The sequence below is a fragment of the Rattus norvegicus genome, chromosome 13 (genome assembly GCF_021556685.1).
Source record: "Rattus norvegicus strain SHRSP/BbbUtx chromosome 13, alternate assembly SHRSP_T2T, whole genome shotgun sequence".
Taxonomy (NCBI): Eukaryota; Metazoa; Chordata; class Mammalia; order Rodentia; family Muridae; genus Rattus; species Rattus norvegicus.
Genome location: NC_141546.1, coordinates 78732531 through 78752497, shown reverse-complemented (window position 1 = coordinate 78752497; position 19967 = coordinate 78732531). Strand labels below are relative to the sequence as shown.

The following is a 19967-nucleotide window of genomic DNA, read 5'->3' as shown; positions in this document are numbered from 1 at the left end:
CATATGGAGTTCTTCCCAACTTGACTTCTATTTCAAATATAGATTCTTCAAACCAAGGCAAAAATGTACAAACTATCGGTCACAACATCTTTATCAATTATAAAAGCAGGGCAGACTACTTTAAAGCAGTGGTTCTTAACTGTGGGTCCTGACCTCTCTGTGGTTCGAAGGACCCTTTCACAGGGATCTCCTAAAACCGTCAGAAAACACAGATATTTACATCAAGATTCACAACAGTAACAAAATTACAGCAGTTATGAAGTAGCAATGGAAATAATTTTATGGTTGGGGGTCACCATACCATCAGGAACATATTAAAGAGTCACACAGAGTGTTAGGAAGGTTGATAAGCACTGCTTCAAAACCTTTGTAAAGGATGACAGGATGGCTCATTGGGTAACAAAGCCTGCCTCCTAGTCTGATAATGTGAGTTCTATCTCAGGGACCCACATCATGGGAGGAGAGGAGCCTACATCTGCAAGTTGTCCTTTGACTTATACATGTGTCCAGAACACACACACACACACACACACACACACACACACACACACACACACACGCTAATTAAAAATATCTTTTAATGTAAAGCCTTTATATACCTAAAATTAAAAGATCAAAATGCAGAGACAGGCTTCATAATAAAGCCACATGCTTACATATTCAATCTGACAGCAGTGCGTGTGTGCGTGTGTGTGTGTGGGGGGGGTGTGGGGGGTGGGGAGAGAGAGAGAGAGTTAGGTAGCTGAATGTGTGCTTTGAAGCAAGCCAATAAGCCGTATTCCTTCATAGTCTTTTCAGTTCTAGTTCCACGTTCCTGCCTTGAGTTGACTGTTAAGTCAAATAAACCTCTTTCTCTTCTCCCAGGTTGCTTTGGTTAGTGTTTCATCACAGCCACAAAGCACTGCTGTCAGATTGAATATGTAAGTATGTGGCTTTCTTATGAAGCCTGTCTCTTCATTTTTGTTGTTCTTTTCATTAACTGATGGCAGGCAGTGCTGTAGGCTTTACCTTAAAGAAATTCTCAGTGCAAATTCAGTGCAGGAAACTAAATATAGAGTGGCGATTCAGCTAAAAATAAACATTAATTGCCATGAACATTAAAAAAATTAATTTCTGCTTAGCAACAAAGACACCAAAGAAAGCAAAAGGATGAGTCAAAAATGCCATAAGCCATTTGCAGCAAATACAAACGAAGACTGGGTTACTATTTGGGCTCTGTTATGATCCTCTGCTATAAATTGCAGAAAATATAACCTACTTGGAAAAGGGGCAAAGGAGGAAATAGGAATACAAAGTAAACAAAGAAGAAAGGAAGGAAAGGAGGAGGAGGGAGGGAGGGGGAGGGAGAGAGGAAGGAGGGAAGGAGGGAAGGAGGGAAGGAGGGAAAAAGGATGAGGTAAAGGTGTTCCACTTTACCAGTAGCCAAGGAGCAAAACGAACTGTATCTGGTGAGGATGAGAAGCCCTAGAGATTTTTTGGTCCACATTTGTAGCGGATTGTACAGTCGAAAAATTATGTGAGACTAACATGTCTGATTATTTGTAAGGCTGGATACTTTAAATATCAACCATCATGCTCTTAGTTTTGTGTCTCAGAGAAAATCCTAGTATCTTTGTACAATGAAGACTATTCAAGAATGATCAGGTGTATTGAGAACTGTGAAAAAGCAACTTAAAAACTGGATCTGAAGTACTTTAGACAATGCAAACAATTAGCCAGAGTGTCTACATAAGAAAGATGTGAAGACAAAAAGACTACTGAAAATTACATACAAGACTTTTTAATTCAGATAATTTACTTGCAATAATATAAATTCTTCTTGGTGTATGGTTCTGTGAGATTTTTAAAGTTCTTAAGTTATATAATTTTCAGAGTTATAAAAATAGAGTACTATCATTCTTCTAGAATTCCATGCATTCCTTTTGGTGGCATCCTATATTAACAGTTCAGGGAAATATGGATCTGTGTTCTGTTCTCAGAATTTTATCATTTCCAAAGTGTCATCTAACCAAATGTGTTCTGGGTCTATTTTGGGGTGTGGATAACATTCCAGATTCTTTTCCTTTGATACCCTTGAGGGCAGTGTGCCCCATTACTGCTCCCTAAATGGTCTCCAGTATAACATTTCGAAAGGTCTTATTACTACCGAATGAACTAACTGCAAAAGAAAAATATAAATTTGACTATTTTTTTGAAAAATACATTAAAAATGAAAAGGTAAGACTATGACAGAAAGGATTTTTCATAAATAAATAAGATCAATTACCTGCATTAAAATTTTAGAACTCAGTTATAAAACTTAAAATAAGCAAAAATATGTTTTACAAATAAAAAAGTACTATTAACACATGATAATTTAATGTTCTCAGTCATGGAAGTGTAGCCCATGATAAATATGTTATGCACTGATACTAGTTTATACCCAGATTGTTTAGGAATAAAGCATTCTGAACTTTGTAGTTTGAAACACACATTTATTAGCTTACAGTTCTGTGGGTCATAAGTATCAAATAAGTCCCACTGGGCTAAAGCCAGGATGTGATGAAAAGATTTATCCCTTTCTGAATACTCTTCATGTCTGCCCACATCTTCCCCTTTCCCACATTCAAGAGCCCATTTATATTCCTCTGTCATGGCCTCTCCTGTCTCCACAGCTGGCAATTTTACCTCAGACCTTTCTCATCTTTCTCTCTTGCTGATCCATGTTTCATTTTATTGGTCTCCCCATAGCCAAGAAATAGTTTATACATTTAAAAACCTATATGGGCTATCTGGAAACTTTAGAACAACCTCTCCATGTCAAGATGGGTCTTTAATTTTAATCAAATATGTTATTGTCTCAAAAGGTAACACATTTATAAGCTTCTGGAGGTGTGATGTAAACATCATTTTGGCTTGCTGTAACACTATAATACATTTTCTAACAGGATCCTCCAGAGCTTTCAGGAAGTAAACTACCAATCAAAGAGTACATATAGAGGGATCCATGGCTCAGCTACATATGTAGCAGAGCATTGCCTTATCTGTCATCAATGGCAGGGGAGGCCCTTGGTCCTGTAGAGGCTTGATGCCCCAGCACAGGGGAATGCTAAAGCGGTGAGGCAGGAGTGGGTGGGTGGGCAGAGGAACACCCTCATAGAGACAAAGGGGGGAGTTTGCAGAGGAGAGAGCAGGAAGGAGGACATTTGAAATGTAAATAAATAAAATAACCAATAAAAAAGAAAATATAGGAACAACATACAAGGACCTCTAAGCACTTTATGTGACTCTTAGAATAAAATAATGAACAGAATAGGGACAAGCAAACATGTCCTGAGTTAACCCAAGACAGAAATCCCAGGCAAATTAAAGAAAGAGATGTCCATCAGAGGCCTGCCACACCAGGACAATCCAGGTTAAGCACCCTCCTCACTACAACAAGAACATCCAGATGACCAAAGTCATCCAGATGGAAAAAAAAAAAAACAAAAACAAAAACAAACCAAACCTCGAAAGAACACAATCAACAAAAGCCATGGCAATGTGACCCCTTCAGAGCACAACAACCCTACTACAGCAAACCCTGGAATATCCTAGCATAACCAAAGCACAAAAAATGACCTTAAATCAGATCCTATAAAATGATAGAGGCCTTCAAAGAGGATGTGAATAAATCCCTTAAAGAAATATAGGTCAATAAAATTAAATATATGAAGAAAATAAGTAAAACTGTTCAAGACCTGAAAATAGAAAAAGAAACAAAAATGACAAAACAAAAACAAAAACAAAAACAAAAACAGGGAATTGTGAAGATGGAAAACCTAGGGAAGAGAACAGGAACAATGGCAAGCATCGCCAACAGAATACAAGAGATAGGAGAGAAACTCTCAGACATAGAAGAATGATAGAAGGGGTTGGGGATTTAGCTCAGTGGTAGAGCGCTTGCCTAGGAAGCGCAAGGCCCTGGGTTCGGTCCCCAGCTCCGAAAAAAAGAACCAAAAAAAGAAAAAAAAGAAGAATGATAGAAGAAATTGGTGTGCCGGTCAAAGAAAGTGTTAAGTCTAAAGAATTCCTGACACAAAACATCCAGGAAGTGTGGGATACCATGAAGAGACCTAACCTAAGAATAATAGCAATAGAAGAAGATGGAGAGTCTCATCTCCAAAGACCAGAAAATATTTTCAACAAAATCACAGAAGAAAACTTTCCCAACCTAAAGAAAGAGATGCCTATAAACATATTAGAAGCTTATAGAGCATTAATTAGGTCAGACCAAAGAGAAAATTCTACCACCATATAATAATCAAACCACAGAATTTACAAAAGAAAGAAAGAATAATGAAAGCAGCAAGGGAAAAGGCCATGTAACTAACATATAAAGGCCTATTAGAATTACACTCAACTTCTCAGCAGAGACTCTAAATCCTAGAAAAGCCTGAACGAATTTCTTGCAACCTGTATAAAACCACAGATGTCAGCCTAGACTACTACATCCAGCAGAACTCTCAGTCACCATAGATGGATAAAACAAAATATTTAAAGACTAAATTTAAACACTACCTATCCATAAATCCAGCCCTACAGAAAACACTAGAAGGAAAACTCCAACCTAAGGAAGATAACTACACCCAAGAAAACAGGAAACAAGTAATTCTGCACCAGCAAAAACAAGGGAAGTACACACATACCACCACTACCACCACCACCACCACCATCACCAACAGCATCAAAATAATAGGAATTAACAATTACTGGTCATAATATATCTTGACATCAATTTCCTAATAAAAAGAGACAGGCTAACAGAATGGATGTGAAAGCAGCATTCATCATTCTGCAGGATACTAAAACACACCTCAGCAACAATGATAAACATTATCTTAGAGTAAAGGGCTGGAAAAAATTTCCAAGCGAATGAACACAAGAAGCAAGCTGGAATAGCCATATCCAATATTTAATAAATTATATCCAATATCTGATGAAATAGATTTTCAACCAAAATTAATCAAAAGAGACAGGGAAGGATACTTCATAGTCATCAAAGGAAAAAAATCCACCAAGATGATATCTCTCAATTCTGAACAGTTATGCCTCAAACACAAGGTCACTCACATTAGAACTTCAACTCAATTGAACACTGAGTCCTATTCATTAATAGTGGAAAACTTCAACGCCCAACCCTCACCAATTGACAGGTCATCCAGACAAAAACTAAACAGAGAAATTGTGAAACTAACAGACATGAATCAAATGGACTTAACAGACATCTAGAAAATTTCACCCAAACAGAAAAGAGTATACCTTCTCAGCACCTCATGGAACCTTCCTGAAAATTGTCCATACAGTTGATCTGAAAGCAAGCCTCAATAGATATACAAAACTTGAAATGATGCATTGTATCTTTTCAGACCACCATGGATTAAAGCCACAGCCACAGCAACAGAAATACCAGAAAGGCTATGCACACATGGAAATTTAACAGCTCTCTAATCAATGATTGCTGGATTAAGAGAAAAGTTAAAGACTTTCTAGAATTCAGTGAAAATGAATTCCCTAAATTCATGGGATACAATGAAAGCAGTGTTAAGAGAAATTTTTTTTCATAGCACTAAGTGCTTCCATAAATAAATTAGAAAGTTCCCATATCAGCAACTTAAAATTACACCTGAAAGCTCTAGGGGTAAAAAAAAAAGAAGCAAGCACACTGAAATGGAGTAGAAGGCAGGGATTTATCAAAGTCATGATTGAAATCAGGTAGAAATAAAGAAAATTATACAAAAAATCAACAAAACCAAGAGCTGGTTCTTTGAGAAAATCAACAAGATAAATAAACCCTTACTCAAACTTATAAAAAGATGGAGAGACAGTATCCAAATAAACAAAATCAGAAATTGAAAAGGGAGACTCTGAGGAAATTCAAAGAATCATTAGGTCTTACTTCAAAAATCTGTATTACACAAAATTGGAAAATCTTAAAAAAAATGGATGCTTTTTCAAACAGATACCACTTACCAAAGTTAAATTGAGATCCGGTAAACTATTTAAGCTACCCTATAACCCCCAAGGAAATAGAGGCAGTCATTAAATGTCTCCCAATGAAAAACAGCCCAAGGCCAGATGGTTTTAGTAGAAAACTCTACCAGACTTTCAAAGAAAAGCAAATACCAATTCTGCCCAAATATATTCTACAAAATAGACACAGAAGGAACAATGTCGAACTCATTCAGTGAAGCCACAGTCACCTTAATACCTAAACCACACAGACTCAACCAAGAAAGAGAATTTTAGACCAATTTCCCTTACGAACATTGATGCAAAAATGCTCAAGATATTTGCAAACTGAATTCAGGAATACATCAAAGACATCATTCATCAAGATCAAGTAGGCTTCATCCCAGGGATTCAGGGATGGTTCAATATATGAAAATCCATCAATGTAATCCACCATATAAAGATGAAAGAAAAAAATCACATGATCCTCTCATTAGATGTCCTTAGAAGCTGAAAAAGCCTTTGACAAAATCCAACACCCCTTCATGATAAAAGTCTTGGAGAGATCAGGGACACAAGGCACATACCCAGACATAATAAAAGAAATATACAACAAGCCAATAGCTAATATAAAACTAAATGGAGAGAGTTCTCTGCACCCAAATCCCGTGGGAGGGAGAGCTAAACCTTCAGGGAGGCAGACAGGCCTGGGAAACCAGAAGAGACTGCTCCCTGCACACACATCTCGGACGCCAGAGGAAAAAGCCAAAGACCATCTGGAACCCTGGTGCACTGAAGCTCCCGGAAGGGGCGGCACAGGTCTTCCTGGTTGCTGCCGCTGCAGAGAGCCCCTGGACAGCACCCCACGAGCAAACCTGAGCCTCGGGACCACAGGTAAGACCAAATTTTCTGCTGCAAGAAAGCTGCCTGGTGAACTCAAGACACAGGCCCACAGGAACAGCTGAAGAACGGTAGAGAGGAAAAACTACACGCCCGAAAGCAGAACACTCTGTCCCCATAACTGACTGAAAGAGAGGAAAACAGGTCTACAGCACTCCTGACACACAGGCTTATAGGACAGTCTAGCCACTGTCAGAAATAGCAGAACAAAGTAACACTAGAGATAATCTGATGGCGAGAGGCAAGCGCAGGAACCCAAGCAACAGAAACCAAGACTACATGCCATCATCGGAGCCCAATTCTCCCACCAAAACAAACATGGAATATCCAAACACACCAGAAAAGCAAGATCTAGTTTCAAAATCATATTTGATCATGATGCTGGAGGACTTCAGGAAAGACCTGAACACACTTAGGGAAGCACAGGAAAACATTAATAAACAAGTAAAAGCCTACAGAGAGGAATCGCAAAAATCCCTGAAAGAATTCCAGGAAAACACAATCAAACAATTGAAGGAATTAAAAATGGAAATAGAAGCAATCAAGAAAGAACACATGGAAACAACCCTGGATATAGAAAACCAAAAGAAGAGACAAGGAGCTGTAGATACAAGCTTCACCAACAGAATACAAGAGATGGAAGAGAGAATCTCAGGAGCAGAAGATTCCATAGAAATCATTGACTCAACTGTCAAAGATAATGTAAAGCAGAAAAAGCTACTGGTCCAAAACATACAGGAAATCCAGGACTCAATGAGAAGATCAAACCTAAGGATAATAGGTATAGAAGAGAGTGAAGACTCCCAGCTCAAAGGACCAGTAAATATCTTCAACAAAATCATAGAAGAAAACTTCCCTAACCTAAAAAAAGAGATACCCATAGACATACAGGAAGCCTACAGAACTCCAAATAGATTGGACCAGAAAAGAAACACCTCCCGTCACATAATTGTCAAAACACCAAACGCACAAAATAAAGAAAGAATATTAAAAGCAGTAAGGGAAAAAGGTCAAGTAACATATAAAGGGAGACCTATCAGAATCACACCAGACTTCTCGCCAGAAACTATGAAGGCCAGAAGATCCTGGACTGATGTTATACAGACCCTAAGAGAACACAAATGCCAGCCCAGATTACTGTATCCAGCAAAACTCTCAATTAACATCGATGGAGAAACCAAGATATTCCATGACAAAACCAAATTTACACAATATCTTTCTACAAATCCAGCACTACAAAGGATAATAAATGGTAAAGCCCAACATAAGGAGGCAAGCTATACCCTAGAAGAAGCAAGAAACTAATCGTCTTGGCAACAAAACAAAGAGAATGAAAGCACACAAACATAACCTCACATCAAATATGAATATAACGGGAAGCAATAATCACTATTCCTTAATATCTCTCAATATCAATGGCCTCAACTCCCCAATAAAAAGACATAGATTAACAAACTGGATACGCAACGAGGACCCTGCATTCTGCTGCCTACAGGAAACACACCTCAGAGACAAAGACAGACACTATCTCAGAGTGAAAGGCTGGAAAACAACTTTCCAAGCAAATGGTCAGAAGAAGCAAGCTGGAGTAGCCATTCTAATATCAAATAAAATCAATTTCCAACTAAAAGTCATCAAAAAAGATAAGGAAGGACACTTCATATTCATCAAAGGAAAAATCAACCAAGATGAACTCTCAATCCTAAATATCTATGCCCCAAATACAAGGGCACCTACATATGTAAAAGAAACCTTACTAAAGCTCAAAACACACATTGCACCTCACACAATAATAGTGGGAGATTTCAACACCCCACTCTCATCAATGGACAGATCATGGAAACAGAAATTAAACAGTGATGTAGACAGACTAAGAGAAGTCATGAGCCAAATGGACTTAACGGATATTTATAGAACATTCTATCCTAAAGCAAAAGGATATACCTTCTTCTCAGCTCCTCATGGTACTTTCTCCAAAATTGACCATATAATTGGTCAAAAAACGGGCCTCAACAGGTACAGAAAGATAGAAATAATCCCATGCGTGCTATCGGACCACCACGGCCTAAAACTGGTCTTCAATAACAATAAGGGAAGAATGCCCACATATATGTGGAAATTGAACAATGCTCTACTCAATGATAACCTGGTCAAGGAAGAAATAAAGAAAGAAATTAAAAACTTTTTAGAATTTAATGAAAATGAAGATACAACATACTCAAACTTATGGGACACAATGAAAGCTGTGCTAAGAGGAAAACTCATAGCGCTGAGTGCCTGCAGAAAGAAACAGGAAAGAGCATATGTCAGCAGCTTGACAGCACACCTAAAAGCTCTAGAACAAAAAGAAGCAAATACACCCAGGAGGAGTAGAAGGCAGGAAATAATCAAACTCAGAGCTGAAATCAACCAAGTAGAAACAAAAAGGACCATAGAAAGAATCAACAGAACCAAAAGTTGGTTCTTTGAGAAAATCAACAAGATAGATAAACCCTTAGCCAGACTAACGAGAGGACACAGAGAGTGTGTCCAAATTAACAAAATCAGAAATGAAAAGGGAGACATAACTACAGATTCGGAGGAAATTCAAAAAATCATCAGATCTTACTATAAAAACCTATATTCAACAAAATTTGAAAATCTTCAGGAAATGGACAATTTCCTAGACAGATACCAGGTATCGAAGTTAAATCAGGAACAGATAAACCAGTTAAACAACCCCATAACTCCTAAGGAAATAGAAGCAGTCATTAAAGGTCTCCCAACCAAAAAGAGCCCAGGTCCAGACGGGTTTAGTGCAGAATTCTATCAAACCTTCATAGAAGACCTCATACCAATATTATCCAAACTATTCCACAAAATTGAAACAGATGGAGCCCTACCGAATTCCTTCTATGAAGCCACAATTACTCTTATACCTAAACCACACAAAGACACAACAAAGAAAGAGAACTTCAGACCAATTTCCCTTATGAATATCGACGCAAAAATACTCAATAAAATTCTGGCAAACCGAATTCAAGAGCACATCAAAACAATCATCCACCATGATCAAGTAGGCTTCATCCCAGGAATGCAGGGATGGTTTAATATACGGAAAACCATCAACGTGATCCATTATATAAACAAACTGAAAGAACAGAACCACATGATCATTTCATTAGATGCTGAGAAAGCATTTGACAAAATTCAACACCCCTTCATGATAAAAGTCCTGGAAAGAATAGGAATTCAAGGCCCATACCTAAACATAGTAAAAGCCATATACAGCAAACCAGTTGCTAACATTAAACTAAATGGAGAGAAACTTGAAGCAATCCCACTAAAATCAGGGACTAGACAAGGCTGCCCACTCTCTCCCTACTTATTCAATATAGTTCTTGAAGTTCTAGCCAGAGCAATCAGACAACAAAAGGAGATCAAAGGGATACAGATCGGAAAAGAAGAGGTCAAAATATCACTATTTGCAGATGACATGATAGTATATTTAAGTGATCCCAAAAGTTCCACCAGAGAACTACTAAAGCTGATAAACAACTTCAGCAAAGTGGCTGGGTATAAAATTAACTCAAATAAATCAGTTGCCTTCCTCTATACAAAAGAGAAACAAGCCGAGAAAGAAATTAGGGAAACGACACCCTTCATAATAGACCCAAATAATATAAAGTACCTCGGTGTGACTTTAACCAAGCAAGTAAAAGATCTGTACAATAAGAACTTCAAGACACTGAGGAAAGAAATTGAAGAAGACCTCAGAAGATGGAAAGATCTCCCATGCTCATGGATTGGCAGGATTAATATGGTAAAAATGGCCATTTTACCAAAAGCAATCTACAGATTCAATGCAATCCCCATCAAAATACCAATCCAATTCTTCAAAGAGTTAGACAGAACAATTTGCAAATTCATCTGGAATAACAAAAAACCCAGGATAGCTAAAGCTATCCTCAACAATAAAAGGACTTCAGGGGGAATCACTATCCCTGAACTCAAGCAGTATTACAGAGCAATAGTGATAAAAACTGCATGGTATTGGTACAGAGACAGACAGATAGACCAATGGAATAGAATTGAAGACCCAGAAATGAACCCACACACCTATGGTCACTTGATTTTTGACAAAGGAGCCAAAACCATCCAATGGAAAAAAGATAGCATTTTCAGCAAATGGTGCTGGTTCAACTGGAGGGCAACATGTAGAAGAATGCAGATCGATCCATGCTTATCACCCTGTACAAAGCTTAAGTCCAAGTGGATCAAGGACCTCCACATCAAACCAGACACACTCAAACTAATAGAAGAAAAACTAGGGAAGCATCTGGAACACATGGGCACTGGAAAAAATTTCCTGAACAAAACACCAATGGCTTATGCTCTAAGATCAAGAATCGACAAATGGGATCTCATAAAACTGCAAAGCTTCTGTAAGGCAAAGGACACTGTGGTTAGGACAAAACGGCAACCAACAGATTGGGAAAAGATCTTTACCAATCCTACAACAGATAGAGGCCTTATATCCAAAATATACAAAGAACTCAAGAAGTTAGACCGCAGGGAAACAAATAACCCTATTAAAAAATGGGGTTCAGAGCTAAACAAAGAATTCACAGCTGAGGAATGCCGAATGGCTGAGAAACACCTAAAGAAATGTTCAACATCTTTAGTCATAAGGGAAATGCAAATCAAAACAACCCTGAGATTTCACCTCACACCAGTGCGATTGGCTAAGATCAAAAACTCAGGTGACAGCAGATGCTGGCGAGGATGTGGAGAAAGAGGAACACTCCTCCATTGTTGGTGGGATTGCAGACTGGTAAAACCATTCTGGAAATCAGTCTGGAGGTTCCTCAGAAAATTGGACATTGAACTGCCTGAGGATCCAGCTATACCTCTCTTGGGCATATACCCAAAAGATGCCTCAACATATAAAAGAGACACGTGCTCCACTATGTTCATCGCAGCCTTATTTATAATAGCCAGAAAAGGGAAAGAACCCAGATGCCCTTCAACAGAGGAATGGATACAGAAAATGTGGTACATCTACACAATGGAATATTACTCAGCTATCAAAAACAACGAGTTTATGAAATTCGTAGGCAAATGGTTGGAACTGGAAAATATCATCCTGAGTGAGCTAACCCAATCACAGAAAGACATACATGGTATGCACTCATTGATAAGTGGCTATTAGCCCAAATGCTTGAATTACCCTAGATCCCTAGAACAAACGAAACTCAAGACGGATGATCAAAATGTGAATGCTTCACTCCTTCTTTAAATGAGGAAAAAGAATACCCTTGGCAGGGAAGGGAGAGGCAAAGATTAAAACAGAGACTGAAGGAACACCCATTCAGAGCCTGCCCCACATGTGGCCCATACATATACAGCCACCCAATTAGACAAGATGGATGAAGCAAAGAAGTGCAGACCGACAGGAGCCGGATGTAGATCGCTCCTGAGAGACACAGCCAGAATACAGCAAATATAGAGGCGAATGCCAGCAGCAAACCACTGAACTGAGAATAGGTCCCCTATTGAAGGAATCAGAGAAAGAACTGGAAGAGCTTGAAGGGGCTCGAGACCCCAAAAGTACAACAATGCCAAGCAACCAGAGCTTCCAGGGACTAAGCCACTACCTAAAGACTATACATGGACTGACCCTGGACTCTGACCCCATAGGTAGCAATGAATATCCTAGTAAGAGCACCAGTGGAAGGGGAAGCCCTGGGTCCTGCTAAGACTGAACCCCCAGTGAACTAGTCTATGGGGGGAGGGCGGCAATGGGGGGAGGGTTGGGAGGGGAACACCCATAAGGAAGGGGAGGGGGGAGGGGGATGTTTGCCCGGAAACCGGGAAAGGGAATAACACCCGAAATGTATATAAGAAATACTCAAGTAAATAAAAAAAAAAAAAAACTAAATGGAGAGAACTTAAAGAAATTCCATTAAAATTAGGAATAAAACAAGGCTTCCTACTCTCTCCCTACCTATTTAATATAGTCCTTGAAGTTCCAGCCTGAGGAATAAGACAACTAGAGGAGATAAAGAAATACAAATTGAAAGGAGAAGTCAAAGTATCACTATATTCAGAAGATATGTTAGTATACATAATCAACATACAAAATTCTACCAGAGAACTCCTACAGTTGATAACTACCTCCAGCAAAGTGGCTGGACACAAAGTTAACTAAGAACACATCAGTAGCTCTCCTTTGCACAGTTGATAAATGTGACAAGAAAGAAATTAGGGAAACCACACCTTTTACAATAACCATGAATAATATAAAATATCCTGGTATAACTAACCGAGCGATTGACAGACATGAAGAAAGAAACTGAGGAAGATATCAGAAGATGGAAAGGTTTCCCATGTTCATGGAACAGTAGTCTTAACATGGTAAAAATGGCCATCTTACCAAAAGCAGTTTACAGATTCAATGCAGTTCCCATCAAAAGTCCAATTATTACAAAATTACAATTATTTACAGACTTCACAGAGCTGTCCTCAATTTCATATGGAAAAGCAGAAAAACAAACAAACAAACAAAAAAAACCAGAACAGTCAGTTTGATCGATGGAATTGAATCAAAGACCCTGAAATAGACCCACACCCCCACAGAAACTTGAATTCTGACAAAACCATACAATGGAAAAAAGAAAACATCTCCAACAAATGGTGCTGGTCTAAGTGGATGTCTGCATGTAGAAGACTCCAAATATATCCATATCTATCATCCTGCACAAAACTCAAGTCCAAGTGATCAAAGAGCTCAGAATAAATCCAGATACACTAAATCTAATACAATAGCAATGGGGGAAGAGCCTTGAGGTCACTGACAAGGTACAGGAGACAAGTTCCTGAACAGACCACCAATAGCTCAGGCTCTAAGATCAACAGTTGATAAATAGGACCTAATGAAAGTGAAAGGCTTCTGTAAGGCAAAGGAAACTGTCAATATGACAAAATGGTAGCCTACAGATTGGGGAAGGATCTTCACCTACCCTACAACTGACAAAGGGATAATATCTAAAATTTATAGAGAACTCAAGAAGTTAGACACCAATAAACCAAATAACCCAATTAAAAATGGGGTACAGAGCCAAACAGAATTCTCAACAGAGGAATCTCAAATGGCCGAGAAGCACTTAAAGAAATAGTTAGGCCTTAGTTGTCAGGGACATACAAATCAGAATAACTCTGATGCTCCATTTTACATAGATCAGGAATGGCTATGATAAAAATCTCAATTGATAGCACATGGTGGCAAGGATGTGGCGCATGGGAAACTATCGTCCACTGCTGATGGGAGTGCAAACTTGTACAACCATGTTGGAAATCAACTTGGCAGTTTTTAGATAACAGGGAATAGTCCTACCTCAAGGCCGAGCTACACCACTCCTCGGCATATACCTGAAAGATGTGTCACCATCCCACAAAGACACTTGCTCCACTATGTTCATAGCAGTTTTATTCATAATAGCCAGAACTGGAAACAACCTAGATGTTTCTCAGCTGAAGAATGAATAAAGAAATGTGGTTCATCTACACAATGGAATATTATTCAGCTATTAAAAAAAGACATGAATTTTGCAGCCAGTTGGATGGGACCCAAAAGACATGTATGGCCTGTACTCACAAAATGGATATTAGCCATAAAATGCAGGCTACACATGCTACACTCCACAGACCCAAAGAAGCTAAATGAGAAGGAAGGCTCAAGTTAGGGGGCTTGATTCTCAGAAGGGGGAATAACCTAGTTGAAGGGGGCAGGTGGAGGGAGGGAACTGGGTAGGAGAGAGGATGGGGAGGGGAGGGAGGGTAGGATCAGGAAAAAGTGTGGGGAGGTGGCAGTGGAAATCTGCAACTGGTGGGAGTGAAAAAGTGGGGGGATGTCTAGAGGATGTGCCAGAGACCTGGGATAGGGGAGGCACCCAAGAATCACTGAGTATGACCTTAACTGTGACTTACAGCACTGGGTATATGGAACCTGAAGAGACCACCTCCTGTAGCCAGGCAGGAACCTCACGGAGCAATAGGGGCTCCAACCACCCACAAAACTTTTGACCCAAAATTTAGCCTGAATACAAGAAATGTAGAGTCCCCTCTGACATATTAATGATACTGCTACGCCTTCAGACAGGAGACTGTATGGCTGTCCTTTGAGAGTCTCCACCCAGCAGCTGACTCAGACAGATGTAGAGACCCACAGCAACAGTGGATGGAGCTTGGAGACTTTTATGGAAAAGTTTGGGAAAGGATTGAGGGCCCTAAAGGGGATAGGAACTCCACAGAAAGACCAACAGAGTCAACTACTGAGACTGAACCACCAACCAAAGAGCATACATGGGCTGGACCTAGCCCTCCTCTACATTAGTAGCAGAGACACAGCTTGATCTCTACAAAGGTCCCAACAACTGGAGTGAGGGCTATTCCGAAAGCTGTTGCCTGTCTGTGGGATATGTTCTTCTAGTTGGGCTGCCTTGTCTGGCCTCAGTGGAAGAGGATGTGTCTAGCCCTGCAGAGACTTGATATGCCAGGGTGGGAGTATACCCATGGGTGCCCCACCTGCTCAGAGGAAAAGGGGGTGGGGAATGAGGGGAGGGATCAAGATGTAAAGTGAATAAATAAAATAAAATAAAACAAAATAAAAATAGTTCAAATAAACTATTTAAAAATTTCCATCCTGATTTGCTGTGTATAGTTCTTACCTTGTGACTGCCTTTGGGACATCATCAAATGGCCACTGTGGTCCAAAGAGTCCACAACCACCGGATATTAGTGCAGTCATCTTCTCACTTTTCAAATTAATTTGAGCTCGTGATACACATCTTAATACAAAGGAGTTTCAGTTAAAAGGAGTCTTTACAATGCATCTTATTCTTGATGGTGGCAACCCCTATTGACAACCAGTATGACATAGCAAACAATTATGACATCACTGGGTGACTCCAAGTGTCAGAATAGGGAGAGAAGTGGCCCATGAGGATAATGAATCTTGAATCTATTTTTCTCTTATAGTATGGACAGCAAATAATGCTTTAATAGCTATGTGTTATACCAACCTTATGATACTTGATACACAGTCAAATAAATGTATTGTCCTATATACACAAGAGATATGCGTTTAGTCACAGACACTTTTCTTTGCAACTTAATATATATATAGATTTATATGTTCAAGTAGAAGTTATAAGAGAGTATAGATACTGTTACTCATATATGAACCCTTTTGGAGAAATGTACTTGGAAAAATGAAGGGAGAGAGGATCTGAACTTTGGTTACCAGCTTATTTATTATTTTTTTCCAAAATGTATACGCAGGTATTTCCTTAGGCTTGTATAGGCAAGTAAGTCTACCTATGGATAGGCATGCCTGTGGGTAGGCATAGTTTCTGACTTGAGAGAGTACATGCAGCATAAGTACAAAAAAAAAAGAGAGAAATGGATAAAATCCATAATAATATACTTTATATGGAACTAAAATGTAGTTCAAATCCTAAGGAGGATTTGAGTGGAGAATCATTGTTTAGGTCTTGAGAGGTTGTTGAGGGCACAGGACGCTCTCCAAAGAACTGAAGCTATGAGAACCAGCTAGAGACCTCAACAACTAGGGGGCAAGCAATCAGTATTTCTGCTATGCAAGCCATCATTTCCATACATCTACCTCTCACTTTCATGTGTTGTCTTTCCCTTGACCATTCTACTGAATTTTTAAAACCTATTAATCATGAAATCCTCACGAAAGACCGCACACCATCTCTCACTCTCACTCTGCGGCTTCCGATTCCCCCACCTCACACAAAATACCATTTGCGTTAGGTGTTCACTGACTCCCATTTTACTACATATTTGTTAGAGCCTATTTCATATTTCAGGCACACTTCAGAGCTAATGTAATAGGGAAAGTAGTAGTCCAGGATCATGTGACCACTTGGGGGAAATTTAAGCTATGGCCCTATTAGCATCCAGGTGTTTCCTCTGAAGCTTTAGTGGCAGGATTAGAGAGAATTTAATGCAGAAAGTACATGAGAACTGCCAGACACCTCCCCTGGAATGACTTGAAAAGTCCACGGTGACCAAGGAGGTTGGTTCCCTCATCACCTCTCTTAGAAAAGTTACTGCTGTGACATAAATGTTTGTGACATAACCTCTGCGTCATTAAGTACAGAACAAGAACTGCCCACTCATTCCAGTTAGTTCGTATTAACTGCCAGTTGGAAATAACACTGGAGTTAGGTGAAAAACGAATCTTTATTTCCTGGATTGACATAAATTATTTTCCATTGAGTAACATAATCACAGCTTAACCAAGGAGCCAAAACCTTGTCATCTGTGATTTGACTTTAAGACTTTAAGTTTGTTTTCTTTCCCTTCCTTTCTTTACCCCGCTCATTCCCACTTTCTCTCCCTTCCTCCTTTGCTCTCCCTGCCTCCTCTTTAATTACTCCCCTTTCCTGTGATAGGCAGGACTCATTACAGAAATGACTGCAGATCGGAAAGATCGTTCCCAATGTGTAAACTTTGTCTTTGCTAATTATCATTTTCCTTTAAATTCTTTTTACCTTGTTCCTCCATTTACATGGATTCTTCCTTTGATTTTTTTCTTTTATTTAGTCATACTTGTGGACTAGAATAGATTATTTTTAAATTTCATTTTTATGACATTTGTACTTTTGTAGTTTTCAGTTTTGTAACTCAATACACATATACAACGCATAATGATTAAATCCTCAGATATCCTCATTTCCATGTACTGGGAACTTGCTAATACTTCCTCTCTAGCGAATTTGAAACATATAATTGATAGTTTTAGACAACAGTCAGCCATGGTGCTGTGGACAGTTAGAACTTATTCCATGTAGTTCTGTCTAATATCCACTATCTACCCTCTTATTACTCTTCCCTCCCACATTCTCCCTACTCCAGTGAAGTTTAGTCTACTCTCAGTACCTATGAAGGTTTTCTTTTCTTTTCTTTTTTTTTTTTTTTTTTTTTTGGAGCTGGGGACCGAACCCAGGGCCCCCTAGGCAAGCGCTCTGACACTGAGCTAAACCCCCAACCCCCTATGAAGGTTTTCTAAGCTTCCATGAATGAGTGAGCACACATTTGCTTCTCTGTTCTTTATTTCCCTTAACATAGTAATCTCCAATTTGATCCATTGTTATGTCATAGGACTTTGTCCTATCATATAGACCAGTCACATTCTATTGTATTTTTATTTTATATATCCCACAAATTAATCTTCAATGTCCATATTTCTCAGTTTGAATCAGTTGATCGAGTATATAGTAAGGCAAGGTAAAGGAATAAATAGCAAGGGGTAGACTGTAGGAATAGCAGATAGCAAAACATCATTAAATCAATGCTCAAAATATTCAGCAGAAACACCTGGAGAAGCTTGATTGGGAAGACTAAGCAAAGCTAATATCAATAAATCAGGGTCTTACAAACATCCAGCAGAAATTGACTGGGGAAGTTGAGGCAGCAAACAGGTGTTCTTGATAAATAAACTCCCAAGCAGAATGTCTTCCCCTATATGAGACTTCCTTGGCTTTAATTTTTTATTTTAATATGAACTTTTAAAAATTATCTTTTTTGGTATGTGATGTCTTTAGGCTTTTCTACACATAAGATCACATGGTCTGTAATCAAGAACATTTTGATGATAATATTTGACATCTTTTTGTGACTGGATAGTTTAATTATTTTTCTTACCTAATTGCTCTGCATACATCTTCTATTATTATCTTGAATTGAAATGATGAAAGTGGACATTCTTGGCTTTTCCCCAAGAAATACTTTTACAATTTCCTCACTTACCATGATATTGTCTGTGGGTTTATCACATAGTTATTTTTGTCTTTCTGTGTGTGTGTGTGTGTGTGTGTGTGTGTGTGTGTGTGTGTGTGCGCCTGCGTGCGCGCGCGCGCGTGTGTGTACAGATTCCCAAGATTGCCTAGCTAGCACCTAAAGAGAAACATGACTGGCATGCCTGACCCAGATACAGCAGTTATGCTATTTCCTTACTACCTCTCTCTTCGTTTTCTTCCTTTTCTTTTTCTCCTTCAGTTCTTCCTCTCCAGAGTTCACATACACACTACTATTCTTGGTTTCAAAGCCTCAACCAACGCATCAATATTGTACACCACTCCATAATGCGAAGTTCCTGAAGCTTTTAATTAAATGAATCATTTAATTAAATGAACCATTTAAGCAAAATCAATCTCACATTTCACTACAATGTACTGGAGTCCTGCTGTAAGAACACTCTTATCTAATTTTTAAGTACATATGGTTTTCAAACAAAAGCTACTCATGTCAAATTCTGGGACACCTTCCTCATCAAAATATTTCCTGTTAGAATTAAATTGATACCCCTAATTTAATGAAACCATAGAGACATTTTTTTATAGTTCTTTAAGTATTTTCTTTTACACCTTTCAATACCTCTCAGAAAACCACATGAGGTAAAAAGTAAACAGAATGTGAGGGCTGGCAAGATGGCTCAGCAGGTAAAGGAAGGGGCTTGCTGCCAAGACTGTCACCGAGTTTGAAACCCAGACTCCACACGGTGGAAGCAGAGAACAAATTCCTGCAGGTTATCATCTGACCACCACCTCTGTGCCATGACACATGCACCCATTCATACACATTCACACACACCCAAAATAAACAAAATGGAAACACAAATTTGAAGAATTTTAAACCTGAAAATTTTTGTCCTAATTTACAAATTTATAATCTTCAGGATTTAAAGATATTTTAAGCTTGGTAAAAGTCAAACGAGCTGTTTTTGAAACATCTTTTACGATTAGGAGTTAGCGATTCCCTGAGACACAAGTCCCTAAAATCCTAAAATTCTTGGCCGCTGGATTTATTATTTTGAAAGTTTGCTTCAGCAAAGACTTCCAATGAATTTATAGTCTGTGCTCTGAATGTAAAAATTATGCTTCCATACTACCCTATAACTGACCTACTAGTAATTCGATTTTGGGGAGCAGAGTCGTTATCGAGAGTCAGATTCACTGCACAGCCTCAGAAATTCTACTTCAAGCCAGTTCCTTTATAAAATCCTGTTGCAGACTTTTCTGGCTAGC

At 38.8% G+C, this 19967-nt stretch overlaps 1 protein-coding gene across 2 annotated transcripts in view; it reads right to left on the bottom strand.

Annotated features, from left to right (window-relative positions):
• Nucleotides 1-15792, bottom strand: part of Kifap3 (kinesin-associated protein 3) — a 138542-nt gene extending 122750 nt beyond the window's left edge. Inside the window, exon 1 of one of the 2 annotated variants that reach the window (XM_087580237.1) lies at nt 15579-15792. In XM_087580237.1, coding sequence (XP_087436363.1) covers nt 15579-15658 — 80 coding nt within the window. In that variant the 5' untranslated portion in view covers nt 15659-15792. The remainder of the gene's footprint in view (nt 1-15578) is intronic. The other variant, XM_087580238.1, reaches the window with a different exon arrangement.
• Nucleotides 15793-19967: the final 4175 nt, after the last annotated feature.